General features: G+C 45.7%; 1 protein-coding gene across 1 annotated transcript in view; it reads right to left on the bottom strand.

Moving 5' to 3' along the window:
- Positions 1 to 254: 254 nt before the first annotated feature.
- The window catches only part of MTOR (mechanistic target of rapamycin kinase), a 114,960-nt gene continuing 100,647 nt past the window's right edge, over positions 255 to 14,567 (bottom strand). Inside the window, exons 43-58 of the mRNA XM_039842242.1 lie at positions 14,261 to 14,383; positions 13,886 to 14,068; positions 13,356 to 13,490; positions 12,962 to 13,136; positions 11,529 to 11,664; positions 10,677 to 10,824; positions 9,971 to 10,093; positions 8,732 to 8,814; positions 7,578 to 7,650; positions 7,031 to 7,105; positions 6,524 to 6,659; positions 5,800 to 5,865; positions 3,817 to 3,897; positions 3,460 to 3,540; positions 1,868 to 1,973; positions 255 to 1,200 (exon numbers count right to left, since the gene is read on the bottom strand). Coding sequence (XP_039698176.1) covers positions 1,185 to 1,200; positions 1,868 to 1,973; positions 3,460 to 3,540; positions 3,817 to 3,897; positions 5,800 to 5,865; positions 6,524 to 6,659; positions 7,031 to 7,105; positions 7,578 to 7,650; positions 8,732 to 8,814; positions 9,971 to 10,093; positions 10,677 to 10,824; positions 11,529 to 11,664; positions 12,962 to 13,136; positions 13,356 to 13,490; positions 13,886 to 14,068; positions 14,261 to 14,383 — 1,740 coding nt within the window. The 3' untranslated portion in view covers positions 255 to 1,184. The remainder of the gene's footprint in view (positions 1,201 to 1,867; positions 1,974 to 3,459; positions 3,541 to 3,816; positions 3,898 to 5,799; positions 5,866 to 6,523; positions 6,660 to 7,030; positions 7,106 to 7,577; positions 7,651 to 8,731; positions 8,815 to 9,970; positions 10,094 to 10,676; positions 10,825 to 11,528; positions 11,665 to 12,961; positions 13,137 to 13,355; positions 13,491 to 13,885; positions 14,069 to 14,260; positions 14,384 to 14,567) is intronic.

The raw sequence follows: 14,567 nt of genomic DNA, 5'->3' as shown, positions 1-14,567 counted from the left end.
CCTGTTTCACGCAGTGGAGTCAGTCAGTTCAGAGCCCCACCTACAGCTCACACCATGCCCATGGAGTTACCAGTCCACTCCTGCATGATGCTGTCTCTGCCTTTTCTGGCCTGTGAACATCCCGAGGAAACTGACCAGGTCATGGAGATCCAGTGTCCTTCATCGTCCCTAGTACTAAATGCTTAGTGAATGTTGAAGGAATGACTGCTTACTGTACAAACTCATACTTATGAATAAAAAGCCACTCACGCACATTTTTAAAATTCTGATGTTATTTATTGGCACAAAAATTATTCAGATACAACATGGCATCCAGACATGGCAACACTTGATACTTTGTGCATTTAGTTTAACATTTCTTTTGCCCCTAATTCCCAGCACGTACCAGGCCCTCCGTGTTCAGCACCTCCGTTTTCCAAGGCCCTGCTCTAAACAGAGCATCCAGACCTCACTGAAAACATCCCAGAACTGTGCTGGGGAGGGCCCATGTGGGCTGCTCCACTGCACTGTGCTCCCTTTGGTGCATCTGTGCAGCCAAAGCTGCCCAGCATTCTGAAGAAACTCCCCTCCCAGTGGCCTGGGTCTTGGACTGCAGTGTGTACGTCGCAGCATCATGGGCGAGGCAGAAGACAGATCTTTTCCCATCCATTTTGGCCCATCTTGCAAATGCTGTCGCTGCTGTCCACGGACCAGTGAGGTAATGGGATGGCTGAAGGTGGTGAAGTTGGCTTCTCCTGCTTCCTTGTAGTCTGGAATCCTAAGACGTGTCCTCCACGACCTGAGGCTTCTTGACTGCGCTGAGTTTGCTGTATTCATGTTGAGAGGAACGACTAGGCCATTCTGCTATCAGCAAATGCTTATGATGAGTTGTGAGTTAAGTCAAAACCCGTATTTCTAAAGTTATGGATCTTCTGTTCCCCAAAATCAATGGCTTGATTTATGTACTGTTACTGTGTTTACTGTCCTGGGAACCAAATCAAGCCTTGTGTTTCTGACGATATATTCTTCAACAGCAGCTAGAAAGTTGGCTCGAACCAACTTTTAATGTACAGTAGTTCTTTTCATTTACATTCTGAAATATTTAACAAAGCTGAACTTTCTGACCATGGTTTCAGTTTAGTGGAAGCATATACCAAGCTATAAAAGGCTCGAGAGAAATGCTGTGGGCACGTATGGGCCTCTGGTTACCAGAAAGGGCACCTAAGAAGACAGAAAGAAAAGGACTATTTTAATAATTCAGGCTTCTTCACAGCTTTCCACAGATACACTGACATTGGAGAGACCAAGGCCTGACAACCCCCACGATACACCCTGAAATCTGCCAGTGCTGCCCGTACGGGACACACTCATTTCAAGTCAAGGGCTGACGCCTGCCGTGATCCCAGGACACTTCCTTGTCGCACTCCCTCAAGTTCTTACCTTCAAGCAAGCCTCAGGCAATCAATCAAAGCGGACCCTGGAGTGGTCCTTGATGTTCTAATCCCAGATCAAAAATCTGTCTTTTCATCTCCTCTCTGTCATTGCTCTGGCTGCTTTTTCTTTGCCCTTCCTAGATCTCAAAATTAACAGCAAAATCCAAAAAGGCCCCCCACTTCCCCAAAATGAGGAGGCCTCACTTTTCTAAACCTTCTTTAAATGTAATTTTAATCTATTTTGGTGTTTGCCTTCTCAACATGCATCTGTATTTCTCAATTTTGTCCCTTTTAGAGCAATGAGCACACAGTGAATGCAAACTTATAAAGAAATGTGAAACTAGGATTACCCTTCATAGGTACCCCCAAATCTTTTTTCATGGTGCTGGGTTTGGGGTCAGGGTGGGGGTCCTGACTGCTTATTTTAACAAAGGTACTTTGAGACACCCACTCACCAGCCAATGTAGCACTGGCAGAGGTTTTCGTGGGATGTTGCTTGTTTGATGAGCAGTTCGACTTGTGTTGGGACATCCAAAGTTTCATCATGAGAGAAGTCCCGACCTAGGACAGGAGAAACGAAACCATTTAATCTGCACCTGCTTATCCAACCCCCACTTGGCACTGGTTGGCTTCACTGTCTATGCAGCCCAAGTCAGTTTAGCCTCATACTAAAGACTGGATGAGAGTTGAATTTTTACATTCACCTCCATGCGACTTGAATAAACACCAGTCTCCTTCTTCTAATACAGACTTAGTTCAAAGAGGGTCAAGTCCTGCAGTCGGCTGACTTCAGGAGTGGCAAAGATCTGGCTGACGGTTTATGAAGAGTTCTTCTATTCCATAATCATGCTTGAGTCAGGCAAGTGAGTGAGAAACCCTGTTCTGTTTCAATCCTACTAGCCTCCATTTTGAGCCTTTCCTCCCACAGGGCAGTTGCTTCCATTATAAATTCATAATCTCCCACCTCAAACAGGCAGGCACTAGGCACTGCCTGGCCCCCCATTTACTTACAAACCTTCAGTACTTCCCCACTGCCCTTAGGATATAGGACAAAAAAGGTCCTGTAGATCCGGCCTCCGGGTTGCTCAGAGTCAAAGGTTTTGCGCTGAGCTCCTCACACCTCCCTTGCTCTGGGGCAGTGACCGGCCAAGGTGTGGACCTCTCTTCTTGCCCTGCTCCCTCCCTCTGCAGGGTGCTGGCACTCGGTTCCTATACCTAGAACAATCTGCCCCTAATCAACTCTCCTTTCAGATTTTAGCTCATGGGTTGGTTTGCTGGGGAAGCTTTTCTTGACCTTAAATTCCCCTATTATTGGCATTAGAGCCCCAAGTCCCTTTCCCCAACTTAGTACAGTGTTCGCCTTTAGAGTCTGGGCCTCACGAAGGCAAGGAATCTGTCCGTTTATACCAAAACAGTTTCCTCGGCATCTAATGCTTGTAGGTGTTCAATAAATAAATATACCTTGACTATAAAACTTTTGTGCCAGTCCCTAATGTTACGCACTTGGCATCCCATGTCTCACTGAGCCTCACGGCCTACCGAGAAAGGCATTCTCATCTTCGGATGAGGAGACAGAGGCCCAGGGGTCACACAGGAAGCGGTGAAGCTGGGGTCTTTGGCTTCCCCGACTCCCACCCACCATGTCACACCATCTGGTCAATGTGACATGTCTCCTTTTTGAAAGTATGCACTTCTCCTCTTCCACACACTCTGCCCACCGCAGCTACGAGAGGACGCTCGGCAATGATCAGAGTGGACACGTGCGCTCTCATATCAATCAAGTCATGATGACAGGATTTTTTCCTGAATTTGGACTCAATGGAACTTTACATATCTCTGTTAACATGAGATCAATAATAACATTAAATTTATTGGTAATTAGAAAGACAATCAGAGAAGGTTCTTAACTGATGGCTTCAGAGACACTCCAGTTAGCAGCACAGTCAAAATTGAGGTGCCAACGGCACTGGAATATGGGGCTGACCACCAACTCAGGGAGAGAAGAGTCTCTCAGATTTTAGGTTTAAGTAAACACATACACACTCACCAGTGAGCTTATCTCGAACTCTGTTAATAATCTGAATAGCTTTCTTGTTTAGGGCCTCTGGTTTGACCAGACCATCTCCAACTAGAATACACAAAAGTAGAAACAACAGTAAGAAATGGATCATCACACCAGGTTCAATGGACACCCTGCTTTTCTCAAACATTCACTTTTGTAAGTGTTGAGCAATTCTTCCTCTGCGTCTGTCTTTATCCTCAGAACATAATGAGAAATTCACGGAACCTTTTCTGTTCAAAGGCGGTTTTGTTTCTTCATCTCATTTATCGCTCATGGTAAAACACAGCTGCTATTTTTTTAATGAGCTAGTCATTGGCGCAGGTCCTCAGAGGTTGGACTTACTGAAAGAATGAATAGATTCTGGCACTGTGGTCCCCGTTTTCTTATGGGCTGGTTCCCCAAGTTCCACACCATCCAAAATTTCTAGGAGGACAAAAATCAGCAGAAAAGTCAAACACCAAGAAGTCACTATTCCAAGGTATTAGCTCTAATTCTTCACACACCATATTCCCTTGCACACTTGCCCTACCCCCCTCAAAGGGGAAAGGAGAAAAGGAGCATTATGTTATCCTTCATGTATTTAAAAGATTGTAAAGCTGCAAAGCATGACTTTTCAGGCAAAGAGCATTAATAAAATGTTCTGACATAGGGAACAGGAACATTAATCAAAGAACTGATGATAGAACTTATCTGGTTTGACAAAAACTGGTAATAACATAAAGAAAACTAGCTTTCCATGGATCATACATATGACTAAAGTGTTCTTCCTAGGAGGAATTTATACATCAGTTCTAGAGAGAAAAATCTCAGGCTCTAGAGTCACCTTCCACTGACTGTGGCCTCAGGACAGAAGAGCCCAGAGTCAGAATGACAAAGTTATTTACACAATGCCCTTGTACGTCACAGGCCTTCAAAACGAAGCCACTGATGATACTTTTACTAATAACCCTCTGGAACTTAACTTTTAAGCCACATAAAAACAACCAAGTCTGCAACCGTCTGGTGCCACCAGAACCAGCTGTCTTAGTTGCCCCCTGCATGCCACAGGCAGCACACAGAAGTCACCCAATAACATACTGATGAGGTGGGCCCCGAGCATTAAACAGGAAGTCTCACGTACTTTGGATGAGACTAGTCATCTGCACAAGATACCCAGACATCGTGGGTGATCTGGGCACTCACAAATCCCATCACGGTGTACAGGGTAGAGTCCACACAAGTTCAGAGATGCCACTATCACCCAGGACACCGATTTCCTGCCCAGAACACGCTTTTTCTTTCTACCCATCCGGATCCCATGCAGCCAATAAGTCTCAGCTTAAATCCCGCCAACGCTTACCAACGTGGTTCTGAGCGATAACTGTTCTCTAAGTCCCGCGGCCCTTCTAGTCCAAAACAAATCACGTGGTACTTGATTACACAGTGGAATGTACTGTTTCCTTACTATTTTATATATATTTTGGTCAATACTATAATTTGATTCTGTGCTTCTTTAGGGCAATCTCTGTATGCCACATTCTTTTTGCACCCTTAAACATTATTTGGTTTAGCCAAGGAACTAGTTGCAAATGTTCCACGAATGATTATGGAGAATATTTACCTTTTTACATACCCCACATTATTTCCCAAAATGTGAACTGTTTAGGATATTGTTAGTTGTTATGAAGAAAAAAGGTGGGCAGGCTGGGGCCGGGGGACGAGGGGACAGCTAAACGAAGTTAAACAGCTTTACCCTGAGACCTCCCAAAGTGTTCACTACACAGCCTGGCTCTCGTGGGGCATCATCTTCTTGGGACCCTGTCCTGCGGGCCGCGCTCTGGGGACCATTGTTTCACGTGGTCTCCTGGCTCCTCGGGCAGCAGTGTGAGTGCCTTTCTGCTGCTTCCACCTTCCTTTTCATTTTAGAGCTATTAACGATGCTTTAGGATGAAGCTAATACAGCTAATAATGATCCCAATGCAGATGCTGCTAAAAGGCATGCTAAATACTGGCTAATATTCAGACACGCCTTTAACTGTATTTTTATAGATAGATTGCATAGTTGGATCAAAATTTCTAAGCTTTAGGTACTCACTCTATCCTGAGAGGCGTTAATAAAAAGAGCGTATAGGTGCTTGGTGCTCAGTAAATACATCCAGACCAAGTTTTTGAATGAATGCCTGTTTGGTGATATTTTAGCAGTGAGAGAATCTTCTTTCATGTTCAGTATCCGTCGCTACTTTAAGTTGTTTCTCCTAATGGCAGTAACAAAGCTCACCCTGTTCTACTAGAAACACTCCGGACGGGAGGGGACAGACTCTGCAGTCTCCCATGGGAGGCACCCACCTACTGACTGGCCAGCAGAGTAGGAATCTGTCCTTGTTCGGGATCGCTTGTTGCCTTTGGTATTTGCTGGGGAAAGAAAAAAAGGGAGGATTAAGAAATGCTTCAGACTTTGACTTGAAAGAAACTTGGTTGATGTGATATTTTCTCACGATCCTAAAAATATAATATTCCCCAAAGCTATAATCTCCCTAAGAGAGAACCAAACATCTATTACTCAAGAATAAGTTTCTTTTCTAGAAGGGGTATCCAGTCCTGAGGGACGCTCTATACTGTTGAGCTGGATTTAGACAACGTAAACCAGGTGACAGAAGGGGAACATGCGACTTAATCGTAATGGGTTGGATGCCTCGCTGGTAAACCTCGGCCAAGGAGGCAGACTGAGGTGCTGCTGACCTGAATCACCGCTGTTCGCACCTCCTATCAAAACACCAGCTTAGGATCCTGCACGAAGCCCAAACAACCAAAAACCACTAGGGTACCTAATTTATACTGGAAAGGATTTTAATTAATATCTAAATTGATGATTGGAGTTTTCTGTTCTAGTTAATAAAAATACTTGAAATTCATTTCCAGCCACTAGAGCTTTGTGAAAACGTAACGCAGTAGCTCAGTGATACATCTCAGGCTCTGGGCTAGAAGGGCCATTGGTTAGTCAAATGTAATATCAGACAGTCCTAATTTCAGAGCGTGCTGACTCCAGCTCTGAGCATTTGCTAATACTCACTGTCCATCAGCCTCCAGTTCAGCAAGGGGTCGTAGACGAAGGCTTCCAGCACGGCCATGACGCTATCCTTGTGCTCGCGAAGGACTTCCATCACCGTGTGGCATGTGATTCTATAGTTGCCATCCAGGCCAGTAACCTGTAGAAGGGCCAGAGTCACTTACCACAGAAGTCGCTGGCACTGGCCCCTGTAGGCCTCAAGACCACAAGTCAAACAGTCGAGAGGGTCTGTCACCCTCAGTGAGGAGGCAGATCCAGGCCATTACTGGTGTATCAGGCTGGGAAGTCTTCAGAGCACGGGGTCAGCTTAGTGATTCATGTGAAATGAAATTCGTATGATGTAAAGAATAGTGATACTTTCAAAGACTGAAAAAGGAAAATACCAGAAAAGACTACAGAAAGAGGCCGGGCATTTAGGGGACCGATGAGCTGTAACGAGCAAGTCTGTTCTTGGAGAGGGTGGTGACTAGGTTGCCCCACCAAAGCGGCCTGTCACCCAACACCACTCACCTCCATAGCATTGGTCAACATTCTCGTTAGTCTAAATGGAATCTTCTCTGGGAATTTTTCTCTGGTCATAGCAACCTACAGGACAGTGAAGGGAAAAAAACCAAGACCCCTGGTCAGACTTTTTTTTTCACTAAAGTTCCATGACAGCAGGTGAGTTCTCTTTCCACCACCAGCACTGATTTCAATTAGAGTACAGAAATGAAGTTTCTTGAGTTTAGTGAGGGGACTTGTCACAGGGATTTAAGAGAGAAGCCGAAAAAGGACAAGTGTGCAGCACGTCCAGGCCTACAACGCGCAGGCCACGTAGGGGATGCAGATTCCTCCACTCACAGAGGGCGTGTGAACAGTGGGGGGCGGGTTTGAGCCCAACTACAGCAAGTACTGAAGAGCATGGATTCCGTTTCTCAGATTGGCTCTCTATCGCCGTGGTATGAGAGGCTGGGGTAAGATAATGCATTTTGGGCTGAAGTTTGACAAAACGGTCAGAGGAGGATGAACAATGGTCATCCGGAAGGCGGGCTTTCTGTGGTGATTGGAACACGCTCACCTCAAAGCAGTCCCCAAAGTCAATGTGCAGGATCTTCCCACTCAGCCGGTCCAGCATCAGGTTGGACGGGTGTCTGAGAAACGGAACAGAGAACAGGGCGGGGGCAAGAAAGCAACAATGATAAATGAATCAACGAGTAGGTGATACCACTCTAGGTTATGGGTAGGCAACCTACAACCCACAGGCCAAATTCAGCCCTCCCCCGGCTTCCGTAAACGGTTTGCTGGAACACAGCCACGTGCACTTGTCTGAGTAGTGTGTCAGGCCGCTTCTGTGCTACAACAGCAGACGTGAGTGGTTGTGATGGAAACTGTATGGCCAACGAAGCCAAAAATATTTATTATCTGGCCCTTTATCGAAAAGTTTGCCACACCCTGCTCTAGGCCAAAACGAGGATTTATCGGTGTGGATCGCAAGTTGCCCCACGTTACCACGATAATTTGGTCACGAGAGCGATCGTTGCTGGCACCTCAGAGTGACAGGGCTCTATTATTACTACTCACAACCTGTCACAGGGTCTCATCTCTCTGAGCCCCCCGAGTCAATCCAAGGAGGATCATTTGACTTTTGTCAATAGGCATTCCACTTTTTTTTTTTTAAAACAAGAATTTATTATTTTTGTGGGCTAAAATTATTTTTACTCACATAAAATTGCATGAGACATGATCCCAGGAGAATATCAGACATCAGAAAACTAGTTCTTTAAAAAAGTTCTAGTGAGTCAATTTCCTAAACTACTTTTTCAGTCAGTTCATTTGGATGCAATTTATTATGTAGAAATATTGGAATGTTTTACTTTGGTTGGTTTCAATTACAGATATAGAATTATTTATCTTAGCATAGTGGTGATTGATAAATGTTTATTGAATCAAAAAAATCAATCAGATTTAACATGGTTTTTAGTATATTAAACCAACCTATGCAGTAAGTAGTAGTACCCTTGAACTATGGTTTTTTCCTCCTCTTTAGTCTGACGTGTTGTTCTGTTGGCATGGATAATAAATAGGGGACTAAGGCTGTTGCTGCAAAAAATACCTAAAGCACAAAATACAAGTATTTACCAAATGGTCACAAATCTCACTAGAAAACAAAATGAAACCATTCAAGAACACTACAATGGAGAAAGCAGACTAAAAGAAACTAAATTCACTCACCTGTCTCCTAGGCCCAAAATATAGCCGACCATGGACATGACTGCTAAAGAGCGGGTGTAATTGGTTCTTCGATCAAACCACACCTAGAACACAGGAGCACGAGTGAGCCAGACTCTGGAAACTTAACCTCTTTCCACATAATTATACCCAGCCAGCTGTTTGCTTATGTTCCATCAAAACCAGTTCTAACATATACTGGAATAAAGATCCCAAATACAACTACAAAAATAACAAACTGTGCTGGGGATGAACTTAACTAGAAATGTACACAACTTAGATGAATAAATTAAACTTTGCTTAGAGATATTAAGACTTGAGTAAATGAAAATACCCATTTAAGGATATCCACTTAGGATTGTAAAGATGTAATATCCTCCCAAATTATTTGACACATTCAATGCAATTCCAATAAAAGTTCAGTGGCACTTTTTTTGGATCCCTGACAAAATGATCTCCCAAATTTATCAATGGGAAAAAAAGTATGAAAATAGCCAGTGAGAAAAGACTTGTGTTAATAGAATGGTCCTCGAGGAGAAATAGGCAGAAAGATCAATGAAACTAAAGAGAAGCTTTACAAAGAAATCCAAGGGAGGATGAGAATTTAGTATGCAATAAAAATGGAATCTTTTAAACAGGGGAAAAGATGGATTATTTGGTAAATACTGTGGTGTTGGCTGATCATCTGAAAAAAAAAACCCAAAATTTATGTCTTAATTGTATACTCCAAATTGGGTTAGGATTTAAATGTAAAAACAAATCTTGTAATTAATACAAGAAAATATATGTAAAAAGATACATAATCTTGAGGTGGAGAGGGCCTTTCTAAATACGAAGCCAAAGGCACAAACCTTAAAGAAAAGGATTAAAAACCTGTTAACTTAGAAATTTCTGTATACCAAAAACGAAACAAAAATCTCAAACCAAAAAACATGCCACTAACGATATTAAAACACCAAATAAACAGGAAATTCATAACATATGTGAAAAAGATTTAGCCTTACTTTATAAAGAGCTCAGATTATTGTTAAGTAAGAGAAGAAACATTAGCCTACTAATCTGCATCTGCTAAACTGTGCGGCTCACCCATTTAATCTGTGACAAAGGACCACACATTATCTACGGCTCATCATGACAAAGATGAGCCCGGCAGGTGTGCAGGAACAGGCGGGAAAGCCACCCTGACAAAAGTGGGTGCTCCAGTGGGCAGTGCGTGCACCGGGAGCAGAGCATGCTGTGTACCTCAGAGCTCGGGCTTTTCAGCCACAGCAGCTTGGCCAGGTCATCCCCTGCCGTGTTGTTGACTGCGTGCTCAAACACCTCGACCTTCTGCATCAGGGTCAGGTGATCGTAGTCCGGAGCCATCTGCGTCAGAAGACAATTGTGCTGAGAGAGCAGCCTGAGACAAATGGCCTAAATCCAGGAAGGCACAGGGCTCCTGGTCCAGGCAGAGCTGGGTTCTAATTTCACCAGCACAGCCAAAAGGAGAGAAGAAATAACACTGCAAAAGGAAGAATGGAGTGGCTGCTCTAACCTGCTGACCACGGGAACTGCCAGGGCCTCAGGGTGAGACGGGCCTCACCGCAGTGCAAGGCTGCTGGTGTGGATGAGCGCACTGGAGGGTTCAAGGCTTTGGGTAACAGGCGATCCTCTTTCTTTTCACTTACACATGTACTAAACATTATCTCCATATGGCCAGTGCTCTGTATGCATTAGGTACCGAATAAAACTGTCTAGTCTCACCTAGGATGATGAAAACTTAATTTCTGGGCTTTAGGGCCCTTCTGTTTCTTAGATAAGGTTACCTGTGTTAGGACTCACTTCCTTAAACCATTTTCCATAGCCAATTCCCTCAAATCGATTTTTCAGTAACGGACATATGCAGAAGCACAAGAAAAGCAGCTCTGAGTAGCTTCTCCAACTTGTGAATTTTGCCTGCGAGACGTACCCGCAACATGATGCGATGCTCAATGTTGAGCAGGATTTTCTTCTTCTCTCTGTAGTCCCGGATGAGGGCATGCAGTGTGTCACAGTGGGGGACCCAGCCGATGAGGCCCGAGTTGGTCGATAAAGGAATGACTGCATATCTCTGGATGCTGGTGCCCACAGGAAAGCAGGGTTATTGTACAGTAAACAGTGCAGACCTTTGATCCACTCACGGTGCATACAAACTAGTTTTAATGAACCCCCTGCACAGGGCTGTCGTGAGTTAAGTAATGAGGGAACTTTTGCAAAGGATAAAGTACCACAAAAAAACAGTGAACTGATGTTATGAGAAGCACACTGGTCTCTTGACCTGCCTGACAAACTCAATGCTTTGGGGGAACAAGCCAGTGATTGTTTCTAAGCCTAAAATAACCTCCCAACTTACTATTTGTGTTCTTAATAGAAAAAGGGGAAAGAGTGTACTAAGAATAGGAAAGGTCTGGCTGAACTAGAATCCATGAGGGGTAAAACACATCAAATTTGCAGAATCTCCAGTCAAATGGCCACACACTGTTCTATTCTGGAATCTTTGGAGGTTGTAAAAAGCATTCCACATGAGGATACTCTGAAAATATTGAGGGTGTGTGTCTGTGAGAGAGAGTGAAAGAGAGAGAAAGAGAGAAAGAGAGAGAGAGAGAGAGAGAGAGACACACACAGACAGACAGACACACGCACGCACCCTGGCTATTGATGACTTCCTGTCAGGTACATCCTTTTATAATTTATCTCGTAAATGTACATGACTACTTAGGAGAGATTTAGGAAAAATGGGAAGACATCTCAAACCCTTGCTGTTCCACGGCGGCCTGATTACCTGAGGTTCTTCCGCAGAGAGGTTGGGTCGTTGGCCAGCAGGGTGTTGACTAGGCCGAAGAGCTGCATCACGCGTTCGTCCTGCCGTAGGTCCTCATGGCCCTTCAGAAGGAAAACAAACTCATGCCCGTTGCTGCCTGTAAGGAACGGTGGGAGCAGTCAGTGTAGATCAGAGGGTCTCAAACCTATTAGGTGGCAGGCCGCCACTGTATTCAAAAGATCCTGCAGACTGCATATACCTTATCCTGCAAACAGAAAAACACTCCCTAGAATCGATGAAAAGAACGGCCCTGCTTTTGATGGCTCCCCAAAGTGATGTTGTTCAAATTAAAAATAAATTTTAAAAAGCTCTGTCTCTGAGGACCAAGAATGATTGTGCGTAAAAATGGACGTTCTGTATGTTCCCCTCCACAACCTGCTCTCTGCCCTTCTCTGTCCTGCTCTGATCCGAGGAGCCTGACGGCTCCAGACTGTACCAGCTGGGCTCCCAGCTGGGCTTGGTCATGGGGGCCCGCTCCGGGATTCAGAGGGCAGGCAGAGAAAGAGGTCAGGGTATTTGCCCTAACAACCAGCCTGGCCACAGTTCTAGAATTAGCTTCGTCCCCGTCGGGGCTATAGCTTCTGCTGGTGCGAGCCTTGTTGGGCTCCTTGCCTTTCCAGGTCTGGAGGGTGGGGGCAGCAGCTTCCCACGGTCGGTTCTCTCTACTCTGCTCCCACCTCCAGAAACAGTTCCTTCATTAAGCTTCTTAAATTAAATACTGCTGAGAACCTGACTGACACACACTTTAAGGTTAGAAGACGCCAGCCCATGGAGACAATCACCTGTGGACCGCAAGGGATGGGTGCTGGTGAATAATCACTGCAATTAAAATGCACGAGCATTATTACTTAAGGCCACAGACCTCGACATGTTGCCAGAGTGTTCAGGCCTTCCCAAACTATCCCAGATAGGTATCGAACCTCAGTGTGAGAATTCGCTTCCACTGGTTTGGATTTTACACAATCATTTCCCACAAAGAGAGACCCTGGCGGTCAAAAAAAAAAAAAAAAAAAAGATATTCCAGAGCCCAGAAGGCCTTCCTTCACTGTGGCTTGTCATGTCCAGCTTGCATCCAGATGCCTCTTTGTCGGCCTCGTCAGTTCCCCGACAGCTGCCCACCACAGCAGGGCCCCACGGCGCATGCCTCACAATCCCCTTCCGCCTGCTCTGGTGAGGGAGTGCTTCGATGAGCACGACCGTACAGATAAGCGAGGAGTCTTGAGGAGGGTGGGATAAGAAGAAATCCACTTGTCCTCTATCCCTCTCTCAATACACACGGGAGAGATGGAGCATATGAAAGATCCGTTGTGTGAATGGCAAGCAGTGGTTTCAGAGGAGGGAGGGGGAGATCAGCCAGGGAAACACAGGTGCCAGCAGCGCACAATGGTCCTTACCCATCAGTGTCAACTTCCGAGGCCTCTGCTTGGATGTGATGACTTGCAAAGATGGTGCTATGGACTGAATGCGAATGATCGGCTGGTTGGGGTCATATGTTCCTGGCACAGCCAATTCAAGGTCCCGGCACATCAGGAGTTTGGGGGAAACGTACTGCAGCTCTAAGGATGTGAGCTGTGAATAATCACCAAAGGGTTTAGTCTTCTGCCTCCAGGGAGGAATTTAAATGCAATCTAAGTATTTTTCAATGAATTGTTAAAAGCAGCGACTTGTCCCAAAGTCTGCAGGTATAAGTGAAACCAGGTGCCCTGGGATTAGTGTCAGAACATTCACAGATAGTGAAACGGAAGGACTATGGTGACAGTTAACCCTGCAGGAACCTGAGGATCCTACCTGTGGCAGCTGCTTGGAGATGCGTCTGAACACGTGGTAGTAGAGGTCCCAGGCCTGGGTGAGGTCCTTGACATTCCCTGATTTCATGTACTTCCTGCACCACTCTTGGGCCTCCATTAAATCTCGACCATATGCCTGAGAGGGAACGCAGGGGAAATTTGCAAGTGGTCACGGGTGTCGACTAAGCCACAGGCTGAGTTCCCAAGCAGACAGCAGAACCCCCAGGGGCACGCTGTGGCTTGAGGCATCGGCGGTGGTCAGCTTAGCCGGGCAGCTCTGTGGCTCTCTGCTCCTGGAGCTCCCATCCTCAGGACGGCTTGTCAGGTCAAGTAAGGTCTCGTGAGAAATGTTGTGGTTTTCAAGTTCAAATTTTGGGAGGGTTTTATGACATGATGACAATTAAATTTCTGGTGTTCTTATAGCCTATGGCCTTCGTCAGAGTATATTTTATTCAAGTCAGTAGCAAGGCTGGAGGGGAAGGCGTCTGATAAAGGCTTTGGGTTGTGTCATTTCAGGCTGTCATCCCATACCTGGTTAAAGGATGTCTCCTTCAGAGTCTGGGGTCCCCGTTCCATCATGGCGTGCAGGGGCTCCAGCACCTCGAACATGCCTTTCACGTTCCTCTCCCCAAAGTACAAACGAGAAGCTTCCTCTAGGCCTTCGTGCCACATCTCGTGCCAGAGGATGGCCACTCGGATCAGCTCTTCGCTCACCTGAATCACAGATGGGACGGACAGAAGCACCAAGGATAAGCTAAACTCAGAAAGGCCTGTCTGGGGGAAACAGCAGGTATTCTTTCTGGCAGCCAGAGGGAGCATGTGGCACAGTCATGGGAGAAAAGTCACCTCGCTCGAGACCTCTGGGTGCCCTGGGTCAGTGAGCTCCCGCACCGGCCCCCGACTCACCATCATGGCCTGCTGCACCAGGGTGTTACTGTGCTCACACATGTTCTTCAGAATCTTGTTGGCTGCGTTGTGACGTGCTGTGGTTGTGGACTTAGAAGCCACAGTCAGGGGGTAGATGAGGGCCTGAGGCAAACACAGAGGCACGTTTGCATATGTGTGAGAGGAGCCTGACACCAACTTTTAAGATGACAAAAGAAATGGTGAGTATGATAGTGACACGCATTTGAGTCTACCAGGCGGGGGCGACTCAATCTAGGGGGAGATCTTTCTTTCTGTGAAGGCCTCTGGGACAGCCAGCTGTGCAGAT

The sequence above is a fragment of the Pteropus medius genome, unplaced genomic scaffold (genome assembly GCF_902729225.1).
Source record: "Pteropus medius unplaced genomic scaffold, Ma_sr-lr_union100, whole genome shotgun sequence".
NCBI classification, from domain to species: Eukaryota; Metazoa; Chordata; class Mammalia; order Chiroptera; family Pteropodidae; genus Pteropus; species Pteropus medius.
The sequence above is the reverse complement of the archived record's forward strand: the minus strand, read 5'-3'. Positions and strand labels throughout refer to the sequence as shown.